This window comes from Macrosteles quadrilineatus, unplaced genomic scaffold, assembly GCF_028750875.1.
Source record: "Macrosteles quadrilineatus isolate MER2022 unplaced genomic scaffold, UCM_ALF_1.0 Scaffold_4__1_contigs__length_99947679, whole genome shotgun sequence".
NCBI lineage: Eukaryota > Metazoa > Arthropoda > Insecta > Hemiptera > Cicadellidae > Macrosteles > Macrosteles quadrilineatus.
Window position 1 is genome coordinate 27,495,313 of NW_026542597.1, and position 24,618 is coordinate 27,519,930.

At 34.3% G+C, this 24,618-nt stretch overlaps 1 protein-coding gene across 3 annotated transcripts in view; it reads left to right on the forward strand.

Annotated features, from left to right (window-relative positions):
* LOC128991313 (transcriptional regulator ATRX homolog) overlaps positions 1 to 24,618 on the forward strand; it is a 94,554-nt gene that overhangs the window by 48,936 nt on the left and 21,000 nt on the right. For all 3 annotated transcript variants that reach the window (XM_054414115.1, XM_054414117.1, XM_054414116.1), the window contains exons 11-24: positions 849 to 899; positions 4,117 to 4,269; positions 4,926 to 5,458; positions 6,950 to 7,216; positions 8,482 to 8,588; positions 9,093 to 9,257; positions 9,617 to 9,689; positions 13,310 to 13,447; positions 18,923 to 19,051; positions 20,123 to 20,239; positions 21,015 to 21,062; positions 21,393 to 21,508; positions 21,950 to 22,113; positions 23,021 to 23,158. In XM_054414115.1, coding sequence (XP_054270090.1) covers positions 849 to 899; positions 4,117 to 4,269; positions 4,926 to 5,458; positions 6,950 to 7,216; positions 8,482 to 8,588; positions 9,093 to 9,257; positions 9,617 to 9,689; positions 13,310 to 13,447; positions 18,923 to 19,051; positions 20,123 to 20,239; positions 21,015 to 21,062; positions 21,393 to 21,508; positions 21,950 to 22,113; positions 23,021 to 23,158 — 2,199 coding nt within the window. The remainder of the gene's footprint in view (positions 1 to 848; positions 900 to 4,116; positions 4,270 to 4,925; positions 5,459 to 6,949; positions 7,217 to 8,481; positions 8,589 to 9,092; positions 9,258 to 9,616; positions 9,690 to 13,309; positions 13,448 to 18,922; positions 19,052 to 20,122; positions 20,240 to 21,014; positions 21,063 to 21,392; positions 21,509 to 21,949; positions 22,114 to 23,020; positions 23,159 to 24,618) is intronic.

Genomic DNA, 24,618 nt, shown 5'->3' on the forward strand with positions numbered 1-24,618 from the left:
GAGCGACGCACTGACGAAAGAACAATACCTAGACTTGATAAAACAATAACTTCCGAAATCAACTAAAATAATTCTGCCTCCTATCTATATAACGGTCACAGTGTCTGCACAACAAAGCACTGACAAAATGAAATAATATGCCGATTCTAACTATAGGCCTAAATTTGTGACTAGTCTTAACAAAACAATAACTTTTGGACATACAGTAACTAAAAATAATCCTCTCGTAAATGAAAACAAAGTTAAAGTGAAATAAATTAATCACCACTTGTATATGATACACTTCTTGCTTGGGTATAACTAAATAATTGCTTTTGGATAAAAGGAACTAAAATGGTGTACTGCGACGCTGCAATCACGTAATATATACTATGCAAGGCTCTTAACAATCTAGGATAGTACAACAAACATTAAACAGGAGCAGTAAATCTTATAGAAAACAGGGGCCTGGGGCAGAAACCACCAGCAAGCCAAAGGCAAGTTATTTCAGTGAAAATTTTAGTTTTCAAAATAGTTTGAAATGATTTATAAATCACTTGTAAAACTGGTCAGACTTTTGACAATAGGCTTGTATTTGAAATATCTGATCTAAATGCTGTTGGAACTGACATAACAATTTTAGATTTCCCATCTTTAACAAACCTCCTTAAAACTTTATGTCTTCAACTGCTTCCGGGTTTCAAGTCCAGTTTGTGGAAAGATCCCGGTTTAAGTTTGGTTTTATACGTACCAAAACGCAAGGTAAAATGAATAATTCATGCCTGATTTTCATAACTTCATAAAATTTAATTTTGTTTTATATATAAAAAAAAATTTACTCTTTTTTAATAATCTTATAACTTTTTCAGATTCTTCAAATTCAAGTGAAGAAGGGTATGCGAAAGATGCTGATAAAAAAGGTAAAAAAAATTCAATAACATTCACAACTGATTTCAAATACACTATATTTAGCTAAACTGTCTGTATGTGGTTATCCTTTGGCATGATGTAGCTATACATTTCAAATATTTATAAATAAGTTACTTAACCTGATGTTATGGCTATGGCTTTGAGATATTTAAGAAGTCTTTCATGAAAATACATAGCCAGGCACTAAAGCCCCCATGTAATTTTCACCTTGCGCCATGTACAGTGTCATGGTTTTTGATAACTGAAGGATTAACTCACACGTATCAAACGAGACGCCATTACGTCGTGGGTTGACAATAGTGTGTGTGATCCTAGGCTCAGTGCTGTGCCGTGCTTACGGCGCTGATAACAATTGCTTCACACTGGAGGACTTGTGCTGTCCCAATCATGTGCAACGCACAACACTGAATCCACGTCCACAAGCGTATTGCCTGGTGATTGATTTGCTTACAGAGTTTCATGATTTGTGATTAAAGAATGGTATAAGCAGAGAAGTTGGATCTCGTGGTAATATCGCTCATAGATAGTGGTGTGACGAGTCGAGTACTTTCCTTCCTCCATTGATTCAATTATTTGCTATTGACTCGAGTTACAAGTTGAATCAGACAAGTTATAAAATCTTGTTTGGCTTTTCCGTGTGAGTTTGTTTTTAAAAAGTTGCAAGATGAGTCAGCCTCAGCTCTAAAAGAGTTAGTTGATGGACTCGCTTCTGGCCAATGGTGTGTCAAATTCATTTTCAGCCAATAGTGATCAAGTTTTGCGAGCCGCATTGGCAAGTATATCCAATTAGTCGTAATTAGTAGATTAGAGTCTAGCCCCAGTCCCCCATTGTGGGGTGTTGACTTATTAGATTACTTATACATCCTTGGCAAATTAAAAATCTCTCGTAAGAAGTATCTAACAGCCACTTTCAAACTTATTTCCTATAAAAATAAAAGGGGGGGGTGAAAGGCTAAGACCAAGAAGCGTAAAGAAGAATAAAAATAACTTTAAGATGGTTATTACCGAAAAGTAGTTTTTAAAAGGCTTCTGTTCCTTATAAAAAAGTCAGCAGCTTAAAAAGTTATTTCCCAGAAGAATAACTTGGAGGGGGGGGGGGAATTCTTAAAAAGGGTTATTATAGGAAAATTTAATTTTTAAAAATTGTCTAGTTTTTTTGGGGGGCAGAGGAAATTTTATATTTCAGGGGGGGTTGTTATTGTAAAACGTCACTTTTCAAGAAGGACGCAAGACCAAACAATCCCCCCTACAAAGCCCTACAATCGTGCCAAATTTCAGATCTCCAGTTTATTTAGAAGTGGGTAAACGTGATTTAGACCGATGCAATTGTAGTATGACATTGGGGAAGTAAATATTTTGGAAGGGGGTTGTTATTATTTTAAAATGTAAATTTCCGAAAAGGGTGCAAGACCTACAATCGGGCCAAATTTCAGTATCTCCAGCTAATCTATAAATGGGTAAACGTGATTTAGACCGATGCACCTGTAAAAATAACATTGGGGGGGGGAGGAATTTGATATTTCGGGGGGGGGGGGGGGTTACTATTGTAGATGCCAGTTTTAAATAAAAGCTCAAGACCTACAATGGTGCCAAATTTCAATCACCAGCTAATCTAAAAGGGGGTAAACGTGATTTAGACCGATGCACCTGTAGTGACTATAGGAAAAATATAAGGGAGAAATCGATTTTGGAGGGGGGGAGGGGAATTTTCATATGGTTTATTTTATATTCACCTTGGTGTTAGCTCTAATACAGTAAAGTGTGTATAGTTGCAATGCCCTTGTGCCCATATATCATGTAAAGATTCCTTTTAAAACTTTGTAAATGTTATGGAGCTCATAAAAATATATTTAACATGTTAACATTAAACTTAAGTTTTAGGGGTTAAGGAGTTAAGTTACGAAAAAGCATGTACAGTGTAAAATTTTAGGTAAACTAAGGAAAATACAAAGCATTAATAATAATTGCAAAAACAAATCGCCAAGGTAGGAAAACGTAGCGAAAACCAAAAAAAGACTTAAAAAGATTTTTAAAATTTTAGAAAGTAGGACTTTTTTAGGGGTGAAGGGGTGAAAGTTTCGGAAAAAAATATAAGAGAGGTTTGTAGAAAATGTAATTCCCGACAGTGAAAATTCTTTCAATTCTTTTCTAGCTCTTACAGTTTTCAAGCTAAAGAAACTTGTTTTGTTGTTTTTAGATGTCCGCCATCTTGGATTTTTGGGTGGGTTAAAATTTGAAAATGGGGCTTTTGCAAAATTCACCGTTAATTTAAGATCCCATACTACAATGCTACCAAGTTTCAAGTCTCTAGCCAGTTTCTAAACGATTCAAACCACCATACCAAAGTCATTAAATGTTATCTTTATTCTCCATAAGAATAACATAGGGGTCATAACAACTTTCAAATTTTGACATTAAACCCAAGTTTTGGGGGTCAAAGAGTCAAGTTACAAAAAAACATTGAATTACTCAAATTTAAAGTAAACCAGAGTGAATACAAAACATTAATAATATTTGGAAAAATAATTTACTTAGGTTGGAAAAATTAGCGAAAATCGGTAAAAATTTTAAAGAAATTTACAAATTTTTGAAAGTAGCCTAGGGCGTTTTTTTGAAGGTAAAGGAGTGTGATTTTCGAAAAACGCTTAAAGGTGTCTAGTAGAAAATTTAATTCCTGACGGTAATAATTCATTCAAATCTTTTGTTCACTTGTGTGAGTTCGGGTTTGGTTCGTAAAAGAATTGTTTACTAGAGTTTAAAATAAACTGACATACGAGTCCAGACTCAAGTTGACTTGACTCGTTAACTCGGCTAGTCACATCACTACTAATAGAAGACCTCTGGATCGTCTGAGTTAGTTAAATTGATTTAAACCTCTATTGCTTAAGTCAAAGACTAAAAATTCATACCGATGGTGAAAAAAGAAGTAGTACTTGGTGTAACGAGCACAAGCAATGTTGGAGGAATTATATCAACCCAGTTGGGGGAAGATGATTTGGTGGCCCTTCTCTCTGGAATAGTATGATTCTTTCAGATATTAATATGCAATATAAGGTTTTGCAACCGTTTAATTCTTTGGCATCAAAGATTTTTTATGGGTCACTTGTTCAAGATCAGTATTTGGATAAAAAAGTGTGCACTTTAACTGAATTTATATTTATATAACTTTGCCATAGTGTTTTCTAATTTGACAAATTTTTTCATCAGAATCAGATAGTAAAGAAAAGGAAGAGATGGTTCCAAAAATTGTTTTGAAAAAATTGAAAAGCGGAGGATCCAAAGACGATGAGGATGAAGTTTCTAAAAGCTCAGAGGAGAAATGTGAAGATGATTCTAGTAGGGATAGAGAAAAGAAGAATGGTAACAACCTTTTATTTAACTATTTTCTAAAATTTTACTCTATTATCAAATTTCCCGACTAAGAACTTGTGTGGTTTGCTTGGTAAGATTTAATCTCACAACTGATATGTTATTTTAACCCATACAATATTTAGAATAGCCATTAAAAACATTATTTTCCCTTGTTAGAGGTATTATTTTTTTAGTTATATATATACAAATGTAAGTTTTTACAAACAATTACTAAAAACTGGATCAATATTGGTGCGATTTTGTTTTTTGACATGATACTTTGTTTGTCATTTAAAAAACAAAGTTTTACCAAAATGGGAAACAACTATTGACTGTCCAGGATAACCTAAGTAGTTTTAACTTTTTGTTCTATAAAGTTTTAGTGTTTTAAATATTAAAAATGTCTCCCATTTTTATGTTTCTTTGTGAATTTTAAAAATTCAACTTTTGAATTGCTATTTAGATGCCATTTTATCAGACCCGTCAACATCTTCCAAAAACCACTGTATTTCATTCAATACTAAAGTTTGCAATTATTTCAATTTTTCTTAATATTTAAAGAAGTTTTAGTGGATCTAAGATCAACCATTGGCAAAAAACAAAAAATTATCACTCTGAAAACAACCTGCATTTCTGAAACTTTGTGATGTTTTCTTTTTAACTAGAAACGGATAGTAAAGGAAAAGAGGAGCTGGTTCCGAAACTTGTTTTGAAGAAATTGAAAAGAGAAGGATCCAATGATGATGAACACGAAATTACCAACAACTCAAAAGACAAATCCAATAGGAAAAAACACGAAGAAAACTCAAGAAGTGATGAAGAGGGAAAGAGTGGTAAAAAAACGTCAACAAAAAGTAAATCAAGCAAATCCACTAACAAAACCAAGACAAAAGAAGAACACTCAAACTTATTAAGCAGTTCTGATGAAGAAGAAATCAAACCGGATTCCAAAACAAAAGGCAAACACAGTAAAAAGGAGAATAAGAAGGAAGAATGTGATTATGAGATACTTGACAAATCTAAAACTAAAAACGAAAAATTGAAATCAAAATCGTCCAGGAAAGGCAAGCTTCAAGAAGGCAATTCTGATGATGACGATACTACAAGTAGTAAAAAGTTGAAGCTGAACAAATTAGAAGGAAGCAACTTGGAGAATGAGGAAACTGAAAAGAGAAAAGAGCCATCCAGTGATTTTGAGGTATGTTATAGTTTGCGTTATGGAGTAGTAAAATCACATTATTTATCCTGGAGATGCATTACTTACAAACTCGTGTTTTCATGTATAAGCTCAATCAAACTTGTGATTAGCGAATTTCCATATGGAAATAAGCCTCTGGAGAGACCAAGTGGCTGAATTATTGGTTTCAGCCCTCCCCAAAAGCCAAACCCATTGTTTTTTCCAAATATTGAGTAATAATGCTCTTTTAATTCTTCCCAACTTTGATAAAGTTTCAACCAATTAGGCCTACATAAATTCATTTTTAGTTAATTTAGGTTCATCAACAAAATTGGTCCAACCTTGAAATTTGGTAGTTTCTAGAGAGGTGGGATTTTTATTTTTTTTTACTCTTTTCCAATCTTTTGGAAAAAAAATTTCTTCACCAATAAAATTTACTTAAGTTTGCATCAAATGGCAGGCGTATCCCCAGTCCGGCGCAGCCCGCAGCGTCGATTGTCGCAGCGTGTGTGATTGGCTTTCAAATTTCGGTTTGACGAATAGCAAACAACGTGCGGGGATGTCCTGCCTTACGACGAGAGTCGATGTAGTTCGCTAAAACACCCACAGATAGCAGCACTGCTTGGAACAAAGCCGGTCCCATTGTTTTACGGGGAAACTACCAACCTACACCACAACAAAAAGCAAGTCAAACACTAAATGCTAACGTGGTATAGGTTCGCCTTCATTCAACCGACGCTAGAGCAAAAACAAAGATGTACGAAAATCATTGCTGAGCGTTCCTGATCGGGTACAGACGCGCCAAGCACCGTACACGATCGGGAACGGCCGCACATAACGTGTTAAAAATAACAATTAATTAGCCTATACATATTTCTATTCAATTCTTGATTACCACTGAAATATTAAAAGGGTTAAACCCAGTATTTAATCTCCATATTATCTTGATGATAAATAACTTCTTACATTAATATTATATATATCTTGTAAATGGATGCAACTTTCTGAAATGTTGGAAATCTCATTATTTAATTGTATTGTGTAGGTTAATTCAATCAAAACCAACATTTGTTTGTTCTTCATAACGCAAAATTTTATTCCTCGTTAAACCAGTTTTATTTATACGTATTATTGATTTAATAGTAAAATTCCTTTCACAACTATCATGTTTGAATATAAAAACTTAATAAAGCAACGTGAATTTGTTCAGCAACTGTATTTGGTATGGCAATAAAAATTTGTTGTTGTTGTGGAATTTTTGTTTACAAATATCAAATTTGTATAGCCTTAACAAACAACTAATAACACCTGGCGCAATATTGTTATGATTTAGTTTTGATTTAAATTAAAAATCTAAAAATATAGTTAATTTCAAACCATTCTAATAATTTAGTTCTAAATGAGGTCACCCTAGGTATTAGAATTGTCAACTAATTTGACCAACCACGGGACTGCTTTTCATCCAATGGTGTTAAAAATAAGTACTTTCATATCCACAAAATTTTTTTCTAGGAAAAAAATGAAACCCAGGAAGAAGAAAAAACTGAAATGAATGGTAATGCAGATATGAATGATTTTACATTGGATTTGGCAGAAAGTAGTAATGAAAACTCAAATGATGCTGAAATGAGTCAAGAAAAAGAAAATGTAATTGAGAAGAAAGAAGAGAAAACAAAGAAAAGTTCTGCTGCCCTAGAGGAGGAGAACGTTGACTCTAAAAATGACAAAATCAAATTTGTAGGACTCAATTCTTCAAGTGAAGAAGAAGAAGTCAAACCGGTAAGTAAATATTTATTGAAAATTAAATATGTCATAAGTTAAAAACAGTATTGAGATTAATATGGCACTCAAGAAAATTATTATAGCTGTTGTAGACTGCAGCTTATTTTTATGTTCACTTTATCACCAATTTTTAAAATTACATGAAAGTATGAAACGTGTATGTTTAACTCAGCAGTGAACTTGACTTGCACTATAAGCTTGTTGTCAAATTGTATCTACGAGGTTTTTCTGCAAATCAAAGTCTGCCAATCGAGTTATTTTAAGTTTAAAACTGCCGTATTATTTACTTCCTAGGGAAAATGTATGCTACCAAGTGTGAATTGTGTTCAGTGAATAGAATAGTTTTATTTGGAAGAGTGTCATTGAAATCCATTCCAGTTGATAGACCAGTATGAATAAAGTGTAAAGAAGTAAAAATCTGCACAGATATGCCTGAGTGAGGGAGTTAGCCAAACTGTAAACATGTGTTGCGTATAAGCCTGCTGCAAGTGTCCAAGGGTTCTCATCAAGACAGGGATTAAAATTGAAATGTTGTTTTCGGATCGGTTTGTTTAATACTACTAGTGTTTACCAGTCCTCGGTAGTCTTAGAGATTTCCCCACTCCACAGTCACTTTGGCGATCTGTCAGTCCATCCGCTTGCAAAGTTTCCTTGAATATAGCCACCGACTAAAAAAAAAAACGAACAAACGACCGCAGCTGGCGTACATGCAAAACATCGTAAACATGTTTATGGTCATCTTCAAACTCCTTCCACCTTTTCCATCTCCAAACGCCAATCCTACCTACATGCATCACCTAGAATTGTTACCTCTTTCACATTGTTTTAGCTACGATGAAAATAATTGTTGCATAAGGGTGGGGGCCAGCCAGGACAGTAGAGAACAGTTCTTGGTCAGAGAAGTAAAGAAGACTGTGACTAGAGTTTATTGGATACCTTCATTTGCAGACAACCCTCGTACACACCTTTTCCTTTCTCTGAGTTTAAAACTTCAATTGAAAGGTTGATTTGTTTGCAAACAATCTTTATCATCTTATTGAATAATTTATATAATTGATAATTAGATCATAATTTTACTACGTCTAGCTTGTTACTAGTGTGTTAGTTAATGTTACTACTGTACTTTACAAATTTTAAAATGCTTTAGTGTTTTTAGAATAGCATCAGAACGTAAAAGGATATTCAAGAAGTTGTGTAACATGAATGGGTTTGAAGTATTTCATTCATTACTACTATTTTTAATTTCTGTTCACTATTTGTAGAAAAAAACTATTCCAAAGAGAAAGGCAGCCAAAACTCAAAAGAAGTCTCGCAACGTGTTGGCACTTTCAAGCGATGATGAAGGGGAGCAACCAGCAGTCATTACCAGGTTAAAACTAAATAATAAATTTTCTTTAGGTTAAATGTATTTCGAGAAGCTGAAAATATTCTTTATTTAATAAACAAGGCAGACTGTGATTTACGTATCAGATACATCTTCTCAAACTTAGATTACAACGTAACCATCAGGATGGAGTGCCAATACCCTTGTGTGTAGATTGGCGTGTTAACCATTAGTGGGTTAAACAATCCTATCTTGAAAGGGATAAAGTATACTCCTGCATAAGAAACAAAAAAGAAAGATATAACTCTATATACAAAAGTAAGAATATTTCAATATTTCACTGCCACTATTCAAACTAGGAAGGTTTAAGTAAGTGATGTCAGTTGTGTGATGTTAGGTGTTAGAACCTAAAGACATTTCTCTCTCCCAAACATGTGATTAGAAACAGACTAAAAGAATAATTAAAATGTATATATATGTGTGTGTGTGTAGACTCTAGCTCAACTTTTTAGTGCTGAATCATAATCTTCCCAATTATTTATTCTCTAGCTCTGAGGACGAAAATGACAAGATAGAAAAAGACGAAGATTTCACTGTCACGTTAGATGACTCCGGTAATTCCAATGATTCTGAAATCGCACCGAGAAATAAACGGAAAAATAAAAGTTCAAGTGATAGCGATGCTTCCATCTCAGGGGAAGAGAAGATTAAGAAGTATGTATCTTACACTTCACTTTTAGGTTAAATATTATAGGTAAATCTATGTATTTGGTATGGATTCTCTTCAACTGGCCACCAATGTTTTTTGTGTCTCCCATGGAATTTTTTTTGTCTTCAGCGACCTACCTCTACTTTGTATAAAGAGATAGCTTGCCCTTTTTCTACAAATCAAAACCCTGGCCTACATAATTTTTTCTTAAACATCACAGAATTTGCTGATTTTGCTTGTCAAACTCTTTATGGTAGTGTACTATTTCCTGTTAGTAAGAATAGTAGGTAAGGTTTTCCTGGTGGTTTAAACTCAATGCATGTCAAAGAGACTATTATTAAGCTAATTAAAAATTACTTTACAGGAAGAAAAGGAGGCGAGTAAAGTGTGCTGATTCTTCTGAGTCAGGGGGGAGCGGGGATGAGAAAGGAAACCAGGTTTGTTTTAATCTATTTTGTTTCTTACTTACTGCCGTGGCTCCAGAAATCTCAGTTGATTCTTCGCCTTGTGTACCAGCCTCTTCCACCCTTCTCTGTCTCCTGCCAAGTTGACATTGGCTCCCATCGTCCTGACGTCGTTAAGGACTTAATCAGTCCATCCCAATTTCAGCATTTCCATTGGACGTTTATCTCCAGTTGTGGCTTTTCAAACTTCATACAGTCTTGTTCCTTTCTCTCTTCTTAACACATGCTCTATACAACTTAACCTTCTTCCTTTACCCATTGCAAAAATGTCTGGGTCGGTGTATAGGGATCTTAGCTCTCTATTTTTCCTTATGCTCCACATTTCTCCCTCTTGTACTGGTCCAAATATTTTTATTAGGACTTTATTTTCAAAAACCACGAGTCTTTTTTAATTTTTCTTTGGACAATACCCATGTTTTGCTACCATATAACAAAATAGGTTGAATTATTGTCTTGTATAACTGTATTTTTGTTCTGTGGGATAATACATTAGATTAGTAGCGGCTGGTGTTCATAGGTGGTGCATATTTTTGTATGAATAAATTTAAGACTACCATCATTCACGTTTGGCAAAGAATTGAAAAAATGTTAGGCTTAAATTTGTAATCTATACTTATAAAAGTCAATACAACATATATTTATTTCAACTTGTTTCCAAGGCCGCTATTGAATTTAAATAAAAATGTCTGCAAATGGGTCTGTCCTGAAAATAACACTAACAAAATAATTATAATAATAATATTCTATCAAATATCTTAGGTAATTAACACGTTGACTGCGCGTGGCGCCTTAAGTCGGCGTCGCCAGCGCTCCCAGGTGGCGCGCGCCGACTAAATTCGGCACCAGACCAACAGAAATATATTGAGTCAGTGTGAGCTTAGCCTCAGACGGAGACGTTATAATCGTTGCCAGCCTGCCAGCTTAGAATGCGAGCTTTACTTTGGTGTAGGTTGGTACTAAAATTTCCCGTAAAATCCTGTCTGGCAATGCTTTTGTCCCGGTTTCGGGGATTTTTTCTCTTCAACCCACATTACAAAGACACTGGATACGGATCCATGCAGTGCTGCTACCTTTGGGTGTTTCAGTGAACTACATCCACTCTCGGGGTAACGCAGCACAGTCACCACTGCTCTTTTGTGATTCGTCAGACTGAAATATTTGAATGCCAATTGCGTTCGCTGATTCGGTTGCGCGCCGGGGCTTCGCCCGCCACTGGGGAGCGCCTGTAAAGTCGGCGCGCGCAGTCAACGTGTTAAGAATAGAAAGCCTGCCAAATATCCAAAACAGCTTACAAAAACAAATTGCATTTTAACCTACACCGTCAACCTAAAAACCTATTGTACTTTGATAATATTAATTAACCAGAAATGCAGGGCCTACTTTTAACTAAACTGGATGTGAAATCAGTTTAAAATAAAAGTATACAGTTAGTATTTTACTTATTCACGCACGAACGTTACTGATAACTCACTTAACACCATAATAACAGTTTGAGGTCAGCTCAGTTATTTTCTAGTTTAGATGGTTTGAGCTATAACAAACAGGTGCACCAAGGTCAGTTCTACTCATCATAACAGTAGCTTGCCATACAGAATATCCAGAATGTGTTGGATGCACTAATAAGTCATTACTGAATTTATTTATCCAATTATTTGATATACAGGGTGATTCAAAATGAATGACCCAGTTTTAACGCTTTATAACTTTTATACTATTAAACTTACCGCTATAAAATACACATCAAACAAAAAAGCAATTCAAAGAATTTATGCCTTCCAAGACACATCATTTAACAAAATCAATCCAGCCAAACTGTAGAGTTTAATTTACAAAGTTAAAAAGTAATCTCCAACTTTTTTTACCACTAGAAATTTGGAGGTTACTTGACGTTTTTGCAAATAACTTTTAAATGGTGAGAAAATCGACCAAAGTGGAAGGTAATATTCCGAAAGAGAATAAAATTTCCTACAATCTACTACTATGCATTTTTTGAATATACTCAAGAAAGGTACCAAAAATTGCCTCAAAATTAAAGAAAAATTGAAAATCCCCGTCTTCAATGTAGTTAATAAACATAGCAAACATTAAATTTCACACTTTTTTATTTTAAGCCAAATTTAAGCTACATTTATTGAGTATTTTCAAGACATGCATAATAGTAGATTTTGAATTGGAAATTTTATTCTCTTTCGGAATATTACCTTCCACTTTTGCGATTTCCTCACCATTTAAAAGTTATTTGCAAAAACGTCAAGTAACCTCCAAATTTCTAGTGGCAAAAAAAATTGGAGATTACTTTTTAACTTTTTACAATTAAATCTACAGTTCTGCTGGATCGATTTTGTTAAACGATGTGTCTTTGGAAGGCATAAACTCTTTGAGTTGCTTTTTCGTTTGATGTGTATTTTATAGCGGTAAGTTTAATAGTATAAAAGTTATAAAGCGTTAAAACTGGGTCATTCATTTTGAATCACCCTGTATTTATATTGCAAATTGTTAAGTTTTAACAATATGCATATTGCTCATCAAAGTAATTTTAATTGAACTGAAGAATATTAAAATGTAATTTATTTATGTATTGTTGGGTGGGCGGTTCGGTCTAGCCACCACTGCTTTAGATGAAATTAACTTCTTTCAGGACGAATTGGCATTTGACAACTTAGTATCTCTTTGTCTTCTTAGTTTCTACTATTCACAAGTTACCGGTACTCCTAAATATTTTAAACTTTCTGTGCAATTTATATGTTCTTTATGAATCAATTTTGTTGGAGTAAAAATATATTGTTTTATGTAATTTAGATAGTGTTAACAGATTAATCACATTTAAACTAATGGTCTTCACTACAGACAATTAATTTGAGGTTCCGTGGTTTTTTGGATACTTAGTTGACATGCCATCCATTTGGACTAGTCGTAGCCAATGTTTGATTAAAAATAACATTATTGAATGAGCTACTCATAAAGTCTGCTATAGTCTAAAATTGTATTTGTTCTATCAATTGTTGCTGTGAAAGACTGGGACGGTGGCGTAGTCCTGTAATCCAGCTACTAGGGTGTCACAAATTGGGGATATTTATAGGCATGTACTGTGGATGCGATACTCTCTGGTGTGGATTAACGTCCGCACTAGTGAGTACTACGACTATCCACAGTACTATCCTGACAATTAGATCAATTTGTTAATTACAAGGAAAAAATGTGGTTCGGATTTCACTATAAACTGTAGGTCCCTTAGTTGCCATTGGCTGTATGGGCTATTAATTAACAGCTGTGTCTAAGAAACATGTCGGCCTTAGTCACTAACAAAACTACAAGATCGCGCCACTCATCCTCCACTCATCTTTGGGTTAAAATACGCACATAGTGGCGTTCCCATCTTAAATAATTAATAATTGATAGTTAATGTGACATAGCAGACAAATTTTCCTTTCAGTTTGAAAGTTTGTGTTTAGACAGAAATTGATAATTTACAATAGAGTACGCGTAATTTCATTTACACAATATACATTATTACTATAACATGCAACTCAATCGTTGTTTAATAATTAAAGTTTTTATTAAAAGATTAATTGTAATGTTGATATTGTTTTCAGGATGGAGAATCACCTACTAAAGGAGGTCGTAAAAACATCAAAAAGATCAAGAAAAAAGGTGACTTAGAACAAACGACGATAGAAGCAGCTGAAGAAGAAAAGGAAAGAAGGAGACGTATTGAAGAGAGGCAGAAACTGGTAAAAGACTTATACAAATAAAAATGTTTGATTCTTAATGTCATTATATATTTCAAAAAACAATTTCAATGATACTCTACTTTACTCGCACCATAAAAACTTAAACAAAAACCTGGAATAATTATTTAGTCACCTAATAGTGGAATGGGAAAACAGAAGGTGTGAAGTATTAAGTTAAGAATGTATAGGAGTGTAGTGAATAAAATCTACAGTCAATGATAAATACAACTAAACTTAACTCACATGATTGATTATTTAAAATGTTTACTGTCATATGTTATTAGTAAATACTCAGCTTTGTTTATATTCCATTATTGTTCATAGTTCAGTTTTCAGATTAACAAAACCCTTTATTCTGATTACAATTAATTAATCTGGGTTTACTTTCATTACAATTTATTAATCTGAATTATTCAAATGTTAGATTATTTATAATTTAATTTTCCTTACCTCTAACTCTTAAACTATGGAAAGATTTCTAAAACCAGATAGATTTGACACTGATCCAAGTTCTCCCAACAGTGCTAAACTTTGGAAACATTTCCTAAAAACATTTGAAAGTTTTGTAAACAAAATTGGAACAAATGAAGAAAGAGTAACTTCAGAGGACAAACTGAACCTTTTAATTAATCATGTTTCCCAACCTATCTTCGAATTCATAACTGAATGTAATACCTATGATGAAGCCATCAAGATTCTGAACAGTATATTTATAAAACCAACGAGTGAAATCTTCGCAAGGTACCAGTTAGCATCACGTAAGCAAAAATCAGGTGAGACTATCAGTGAATACCTACTATCCCTAAAAGTTCTAAGTAAGGAATGTAAATTTTCTGCAGTCACTGCTGAAGAACATAAAAACAACTTTATTCGGGATGTATTTCTTAGTGGAATTTTATCTTCTTCAATACGACAACGGCTTTTAGAAAATAATACTCTATCTCTGGAACAAGCTTGTAATCAAGCTCTAGCTTTGGAAGCTGCTCATAATCAGTCAGTCTGCTATTCTAATGTCGATCCTGTTGTAAATGCTACTTCATCTGTAAATTCTGCTTCTGAGAATGATGTGTCACAGCTTTCAGCAACAACCTCTAAATGCTACTTCTGTGGATACGGTAGACATCCACGTGCATCATGTCCAGCTAAAGATGCAGTCTGCAAGAACTGCTCTAAAACAGGCCATTATTCAAAAGTCTGTAGGTCTAATCTCAAAAAGAGTAACAATAAAGCTTCTAACGCCGTTACGACTGATCCAAATGTCGTTGCTACTGTGACAGCAGCTTCACCTTCTTGTTTAAAACGAGCTGTGGTACCAGTCACTGTAGATAATCTTCAAGCCGATGCATTAATAGATACAGGAAGTTCAGAAACTTTTTTAAGAGATGCTTTTGTTTCTAAACATAAAATTAGACTTTTCCATAGTTCTGGTAGAGTTTCAATGGCATCCACTTCACTTAGCTCTCAAATTGTTGGGTATTGCATTGTAAATGTAAGGCTTTTAGAACATTCATACACCAAAGCAAGAGTGGCGGTTTTGAAGGATCTATGTGCTGACGTTGTGATAGGTCACGATTTGAAAACATCACTCACAAATTCAAATGGATTTTGGAGGACATAAATCACCATTAAACATATGCGCTCTAGCTCATGCTCAAATTGATCCTCCGCCGTTATTCAGCAATCTTACTGAAAACATAAGACCTATAGCGACTAAATCTCGCAAACATTCAATGAATGACAGCCTCTTCATTCGAAGCGAAGTTCAAAAACTTTTGTCGGAAGGAATAATTGAAGAAAGTCGATCACCATGGCGGGCTCAAGCTCTAGTCACAACCAATGAAAACCATAAGAAACGAATGGTTATAGACTATTCTCAAACTATAAACCGCTTTACGCTGCTGGATGCTTATCCACTTCCTAGCATAGAAAGCGTAGTTTCTAAAGTATCAAAATACTCAGTGTTTAGTACCATCGATTTATCTAGTGCGTACCATCAGATTCCTATTAGAGAGGATGAAAAGCAATATACAGCTTTTGAAGGTGATGGTAGACTTTATCAATTCACCAGGATTCCATTTGGGGTCACAAATGGAGTAGCTTGTTTTCAGAGGGTAATTGATGATATCATTCGAACTGAAAATTTAAATGGAACTTTTGCATATCTCGATGACATCACAGTATGCGGAAATGATCAATGTGACCATGATGCAAACTTAGACAAATTTCTTGAAGCTGTCAAGAAATATGGCCTTACTATTAATGAGAACAAAAGCAGGTATTCGCTAAAGTCAATAATCCTCTTGGGATATGAGATAAGTAATAAAACCATCCGGCCCGATCAAGATAGACTGAAACCATTACAGAATCTACCGCTGCCTACAGACACTGCTTCACTGAGAAGAACTATAGGTATGCTGTCTCACTACTCAAAGTGGGTCCCACATTACTCAGAAAAAGTACATTGTTTAATACAAACTAAAACGTTTCCAGTTTCATCTCAGGCTGCCGCAAGCTTTGAAAATCTGAAGCAAGAAATAATCAAATCAGCTATTTCTGCTATTGATGAGGATATCCCCTTTGATGTTGAAACTGATGCATCCGAGCATTCAATTGCAGCAAGCCTTTCCCAGAACGGTCGACCTGTTGCATTTTTCTCAAGAACCTTATCATCAAGTGAACAAAGACACTCTGCTGTTGAAAAAGAAGCTTATGCTATAGTCGAAGCTCTGAAAAAGTGGCGACATTTCCTTATTGGTCGACACTTCAAACTCATTACGGACCAAAAATCTGTGTCCTTCATGTTTGATAACAACCACTCAAGCAAAATCAAGAATGAAAAAATACTTAGATGGCGTTTGGAGCTTGCATGCTATGGTTATGACATTATTTACAGGCCGGGAAAACAAAATAATGTTGCTGATACCTTATCCCGAGTCTGTGGATCAACCAATTCAAACAAGCTGCATCAACTGCATGCTCAACTTTGTCATCCAGGAATCACAAGGATGGCACATTGGGTGAGAAGTCGGAATTTACCATACTCCTTGGAAGGAATAAAGAGAATGACTGCTTTGTGTCCCACCTGTGCGGAAATAAAACCTCGTTTTTACAGACCTCAGGAAACAACTCTTATAAATATTCACACTGATCGAGGCGCATCATTCATGTCAAGAGAACTAAAAGATTTCTTAAACACTAAAGGTGTAGCGACAAGCCGAACCACGCCATATAACCCACAAGGAAATGGTCAAATCGAGCGGTATAATGGTACAATTTGGAAAGCAATTACACTGTTGTTAAAAAGTCGCAATCTTTCAGTACATAATTGGGAACTTGTATTAAATGATTCCCTGCACGCTATTCGTTCGCTTCTATGCACTGCCACAAACCAGACTCCACATGAACGGATGTTTATTCATTCGAGAAAAACCTCCAACGGTCAGTCCTTACCAACTTGGCTTCTTGAATCCCAAAAAGTATTATTGAAAAGAAATGTTAGACAAAGTAAATATGATCCATTGGTTGACGAAGTTGATCTGATTGACGTTAATCCTAACTACGCAACAATACGACTAACAAATGGAGAAGAAAAGACAGTCTCTCTTAGACAGTTGGCTCCAAGGGGAGACATTGAGCTCACAAACCGTTCTGAAGAGTGTACGGAGCAAAGTGTAGATGAACCTGAGCTTGCTGACATCAGGGAAGAATGTCATTTGACCATAAATGAAGACACCATCTCTCAGACAAAACAACAGCAACTGAGCACACATGTTCAGTCACTTCCAACTGTCTATCAATCTCAACCAAACACCAACCAGACCAAAGCTGACCAGTTGAATAGTTTAAGTGATGGTCAAGCAACACTAAGGCGAACATCAAGAATCAGATATCCTCCAAAATACCTGAAAGACTATTCTCTATCTAGGAGGGGAGAATGTAGTGAATAAAATCTACAGTCAATGATAAATACAACTAAACTTAACTCACATGATTGATTATTTAAAATGTTTACTGTCATATGTTATTAGTAAATACTCAGCTTTGTTTATATTCCATTATTGTTCATAGTTCAGTTTTCAGATTAATAAAACCCTTTATTCTGATTACAATTAATCTGGGTTTACTTTCATTACAAGGAGCATAGCTTTGTTACTAACCAATCAGTTGACAGCCTACTTCTACTCTAGTTTTCTTCTCAGTTGGAGAAGTTCAAATCAGCTCTGAAGCTTACTTTTTAATGGAATATTTTCTAACCTACCATTCACATCTTCTTGATGCCATTTGTTTTTAAAAAATCACATTATACAGGGTGTCCCGGAACTCTCTACCAATATTTTAGGGCATTGTTCCTGGGTAAGAAACATATCTAAATATCATATTTAAATTGTCCGGATGTCCTTATTTACTCAGATAGCCGCTATTTTGTTTTTTTCACTTATTAATTTTTTTCTGAAGATTGGTTAAACATACGAAGTTGAAACTTTGCGCAAACATTTATGACAACTAGACAAAGCTACAAATAAATTATGACGATTTTTCAAATTCATAAAACAAAATGGCGGCTGTTTAAAATTGTGTTTCTTAAATTACTCGAAAACCGTTGATTTTACAAAAACTTTACAAGAAAAACTTTTTTAAGGCAATTTTATTACAAATCGATCGACACCTTAATCTTTAAGATCGGACGAGTATTAACTGAGATATGGCAGTTTTAGTGATACGTGACCGCTTTCAGCATGCGCTGCAACTAATATCCGGCGGTCACGTATCACTAAAACTGCCATATCTCAGTTAATACTCGTCCGATCTTAAAGATTAAGGTGTCGATCGATTTGTAATAAAATTGCCTTAAAAAAGTTTTTCTTGTAAAGTTTTTGTAAAATCAACGGTTTTCGAGTAATTTAAGAAACACAATTTTAAACAGCCGCCATTTTGTTTTACGAATTTGAAAAATCGTTATAATTTTTTTGTAGCTTTGTCTAGTTGTCATAAATGTTTGTGCAAAGTTTCAACTTCGTATGTTTAACCAATCTTCAGAAAAAAATTAATAAGTGAAAAAAACAAAATGGCGGCTATCTGAGTAAATAAGGACTTCCGGACAATTTAAATATGATATTTAGATATGTTTCTTACCCAGGAACAATGCCCTAAAATATTGGTAGAGAGTTTCCGGGACACCCTGTATAATATTTTTCTCAAGGCAAATCAATACTATACTGAATAGTGCATTATAAACTAAACATTATCGTCTTGTATACTGTCTACAATGTTTTTTTTTTCTTTTGGGGGAGGTGGAAAAATCTTTAAGGTAAATATGACTTTTTCTGCCGGATAGTTAGTGTATTCCTTTTTTAATTTAAAGATAAATTTTACGTAATTTTGTATTAACATTTCACTTCAGTCATATGTTCAGGGATTTAAAGATTTTACATTTTTCCTCCCACAACTTTTTACAAAAATTATGTCTGTTTACAGTTCAACCAGGTGTTTGAAGTTAAAGAATCTACAAAACTGGAAAAACTTGTTTTGGATTTTGATCCAGAAACAAAAAAAGAACTCATTTCTGTTAACAAAGATTTGGTTGCAAAAATGAAGCCTCATCAGGTAATTATATACAGGTTAAATTATTTAGGTAAAAATTCAAATTTCCATTTGTATTTACTGCTTTTTGTTTGCTGTTTTCTACATTATTGCCAATGTTTACAGTTACTATGTTTAAGTAAATATAAATCACTGCCAGCAAAGTAAAACATTTAGACTTATTAGTTTTGTTGTTGGATCTGGTATACCGAGAGATGGATTATGTGCAATGAATAGATCATTGTATAGCGAATTATTGGGATTTTTCTGTAAAATAGCTGTTTATTCTTGTATTTTACAATCATTTTTCTTACTATGCTTGCTATATTCCCTGAACAGACAAGTTTAAAGTAAAACCTAGGTATTTTTAATTAGAACACTTAAGGAAAGAGTTTGTAATAAAAGGATAGTCACCAGCATTTGAAATGACCTTTGATCTAAAAAAAGCATCGGAAGTAACAGAAATAAACTATATTAGCGATCTGACACATACGTGTTCTCCTTTAGCTTGTCAACCTTCCGTGTCATGGGTAAGTGGAAGGGGTAACTATGATTTCTATGGGAATAATCACAAAAACGTTGCATTCACTTTTGAACCGTAATTTATACAGCAATGAGAGTTGTACCATTTTGTTTCAAATTAAAAGGACAATAACATACTTAATTTTAATTAAAACAGGTCTTGCCAATTTTTGTGTTATTTCATGGGAAAATCACAATTAAAAATCAAAATTTAATAAAATGAACAAACGCCTGGGGATACCAAGGATTAGAACCACATGCCAAATTGATCTAAATCAGAAAGAAAGGTGTGGCTGTAGCTCTGTACACATCCACACATACAGTTGTCGCTTTAAAAACCACTTTTTTTGGGTTTAGGGGGGCCAAAAGCCACCCAAAAACTCAAACTCAAAATGTTTTATTATCATTTAGACAAAAACAATGCTTTCTTTGTGAGTAGAGGGAGAAAGTAAAAAGTAAAATATTTATTTGTTAATGACCACTTTGTTATTGCCAACCCCTCTAAATTTTTTGAACAGATTCTGTATTCCTTGTAATCCCTAGAACAATTCTTCAATTTGCTTTTCTTTACAGGCTAAAGGAGTCAAGTTTATGTGGGACTCATGTTTTGAGTCTGTGAAACAGATCAAAAAGAATAAAGGATCTGGTTGTATCCTAGCTCATTGCATGGGCTTGGGCAAGACTTTTCAGGTGAGGATATTTTAAAATATTGTGTCTTTTTAAACTTTTACAAAATTGTATTGGAAGTTATGTTGTTATTGTAAAAGCGTTGTCGGCATCGTTGCAACTATCACAGTAAACTCTGGTTGTAGACACATCATCTCCTTTAATATCATCAAAATCCCATGCAATCGTCCCAAGTAGTGGGTGTCAATACCATCGGTTCTTGGGAAAAGTACCAGAACTGAGAATCAATGTTAGAAAAGTTAGTACAGGCACTTTGGGTCTGAAGTTGACACTACCTGACAGTATGGCTCTGCACATTTTTGGCAAATTCCAAGTGTGCCAACATCCTTTTGACTGCAACAACATCGTAATAATTTCCTGTAATCTCAGTTACATCGTAATGATTTCAAAATGATCAGCAAAAAACTCCTACTACTACTATTAGACGTTTTGCCGATGTGAATTGTATTGTATGTAAACAAATCAAATTGATCCAAAATAATCAACCCTAATAAATAATTGAACCCTAATTTACTGCATCATTTTTGTTAGAGGTAAATTTTCAGTCAATATAAATAGTAATTTTTCAAAGGTGGAGACAATTTTTTGGTTACTTCATGATTCAAGAGAAAATATTCCTGTTTCATTTTGTGTATAAAGCCTGGCTTTGTACTTTTGTATTTTTAATAATTTCACTGTTAATATTGTGCATTTGTTTTGCCTTCATGGCGATGTATGTTATATTTAAAATATCAGGCTTTTTCAAATGTTGTTCATCAATATGTTCACACTGTTGCAGGTTGTATCTCTGGTCCACACACTACTGGCTCATGAGGAATACACAAAAGTAACTATAATCTGCATCTTAATCACATTTTCCATTTTTTTTTATTCTTAAAACCCTCTTCTCTTTACATTGTTCACACAGTAATATTGCTACATTGAAAACAAAATCAACCTGTAGTTAAAACTGTAAATATTAAAAATTAGTAAAGCCTACTTGTTGTATGATATTTGAACGAATGTGTTAATTCTTATATAATGATTTACTTAACTGTGAAAGGTATGTTTGGAAAATTTAATCTTCAGGGCACTTGCTAAGCTAATTGAATCCTCAGAAATTTCTAAAATGTAGGTTTAAGATATTATCTATTTCCTTGACAAAGCCGTGTTTTAGGTACGCACAGTGATGGTGGTGTGTCCGTTGTCTACTGTACTTAACTGGGTCAACGAGTTTGACAAGTGGCTGGAAGGCGTTGAAGATGGAGACATTGAGGTTTTCCATCTTACTAGGTATGCCGACTTTTCATATCACTATTATGAACAGGGAATGCAGCAATAGCATATTTTAGCAGAAATATAAAGATAAGTGTGGGAAGTATCAAATTATTTGTGTTGTACCTATTGTTACTGACTTGGGTCAGTTAATTTATTTTTAATCCAGCCATATCTGAAAAACCTAATAATAATCAACGACAGCTGGGTACAGTTTTGAACGATCTCAAAGGTACTGACTTTTCTCAGGATCGAACCAATGACCTTCACATCGTTGGGCAAGCACTGACCTCTTAGATCTCCAGCTATAACAATTAATTTAGGTTTTAATAGTCTAAAAGGATGGCTACACCTTTAATCCATACAAACTATTCAAAAGTAGCCTCTTAGTTGTTTTGCCATCTCATGGGTGCATTACGCTTGAATTTCATAACAATTCCACTGATCACAATGTTATAGATATAACAAGAATCCAGACCGAGCTAGAGAACTTCGGAGGTGGCAACACAACGGTGGTGTCTTGGTCATGGGCTACGAAATGTTTCGAAACTTGACAAACGAAACGACCAAGAAGTTTAAAGCGAAAATGAAAAAGGACTTTCTTGAGACACTGATCGATCCAGGTATCTTCATTGAATTTCACAGAAATATTATTATACGGAAACCATTATTTACTATTAACTTCATAAAGTATCATATTGTTTTCTGCTTAACAGGTTCACACAGTATGTGTTGTCTACACATACTGTCACATTCTTCTGTATGTGAAGTCTTCTGACCCTCAGAGTGTGTTAAAAGTAAAGCTGAATCAAAATGTGATTTAGTGAGAAAAGAGTGACTAAACACAATCATCATTATCTCCAAAAAATTATTCATAGAATTTTCATTTTGCTGGTACAGTTGAACCCCTCATATCCGACCATGACGGGACAGGGCCATGGTCGGAACAGCCAAAAGGTTGGATATTGTAAGAAGCATAACCTGCAGTCTCCGCGACATCGGTAATCGTCTCTCACGACTGTGGCAACATCTGTGAGCGTAAAACAACACTCGTTATCGGCGACAGTGGTGATCGTCTTTCATCGTCGAACATCCGCGATTGGCCTTTTGGTTTACCGATCGCGCTCGGTGTTATCGCTCCAGACAGAAAAAAGTAGACAGTCGGATAACTTGAGGGGTCAATTATTCTGAGGTCGGATATAAAGGGTTCTACTGTTCTAAAACTTGACAGCAGTCTAGCCATTTTGATCAACAAAACCCTTCAAAAACCTAAACATTGTACCTGATTGGGCGTAAAACAGACTTTAGTAATGTATTGGGCCTGTCTTTTTAAAAAATGCTTGTTACTTATGATTGGCAGCACACATGTTAAGAGAGAGAGAGAGAAATCAACAAAAAGTTCACCATTTCTTCCAACCTTTAAGTCATCATCACCAGCGGTATTTAACTAACTAATCTATGCAAAGTTTTAATTTTAAGTCTAGATATTTTTTTATCCAACTAAAAATTAGCCTTTTACTTTTTTCGTAGGTGCTGATCTCATTGTATGCGATGAAGGCCACATGTTGAAGAATGAAGCGACTGCTCTTTCAAAGGCCATGACAAGGGTTAAAACTCTTCGTAGAATTGTCCTAACTGGAACCCCGATGCAAAATAACTTGAAGGAATGTAAGTTCTGCAGCATATTTCGTTCAGAGTATTTTTCGCTGGATTAAGAAACCATACAAACTTATTTTGGAATAGTCTACCTGATATTCATTTCCAGAAGAGTGCAAGGTATCATAGTATGATAGCACAGTACTCAGTGAAAAAGTTACTTACTAAATATATTTTCTTATAAAAGACTTTCCATTTATTACCTTTTTTGTTTCATCCAATATTATTTTCTTGGTTTAGTTCTTGAACGTGTTAAGCAATTTACCTATAACTACTAAAAAGATTTTTTTCAACAAATATTTGTTTTCCTTAAATTACACTATCTTAAATTCATCCTTCTTTGACTTATTTCTAACCTCTGTCCTATGTGGTTTTAGTGCTTTAATTTTAATTTTATTTTCTTATTTTGCTTAAATTGTTATTTTATGTAGCCTAATAGCATATAATTATATACCTTTGGAGGGTTAACTACTGTATTAATGCATTATTATCTTCCTTGCCATGTTGATTAATTGGATGTTACCATTAGCTGTATGGTTTATTAATTAACAGCTGTGTCTAAGGAACATGTCGGCCTTAGTTACTAACAAGACTACAAGATCGCGCCACTCATCCTACACCCATATTTGGGTTAAAATACGCACACAGTTGCGTCCCCATCTTAAATTATTGATAATTGATAATTGTTATAAAAAAATCCAGTTAAATAAACTAAATTGTTTTATCTAAACATGTAGGTAATTTAATGGTTCTTACGTTTTTTTTTGTTTTTTTTTCAGAATCATTTGATTGGAAAAATAGTTTTCCATAGGCCTGTAAAATCCCATGCTTTCGTGCCCTATAAGAGTCTTCCACATTTACCTCAAAGAATGGTATTTTTATAAAAACTTCACTGAAATGCCTTTTTTAGATAAAAAAGTGTATGTATGGTCTTTGACAATTGTTAGATATAAACATGTGGTTTATCCAACAACAGTAGAACCATTGACAATACACAGAATAGACTTCCCATGTAATGTAAAAATTGAAGCCAAAAAAGGTGGTGCATCTGTTGAGATGGTCTACCAACTAATGACAATATTTTTTTTTACGTATAAAACGTGATAAATCAATCAATTGTTTGCTATGAAAGTGCATTGATTTTAACTAGTAAATAAATAACCTATACTGGGGGCCACGAGAGTCTGCAGTTGGCTGCGCAGCCAATACCAAGACTGGACTAGCCCGAAGTTGCAACATCACCCGTTCACTACTTTTCAAACACTAATTAAAATATACTAAACAATATTTTCTAATCTGAAGTCCCTCACGCTACCAACTCACCTTAAAAAAACACACTATTACAGTGTTTTTCATGGGTTTGTTGTATATTTATTTACATTCTATGTTGTATTAATAGTGGATGGCCTTCCTCCCCCTATTGATCTGATTAACTTTTGAGGTTCTACTGTATGTTGTATTTGAATAAAATG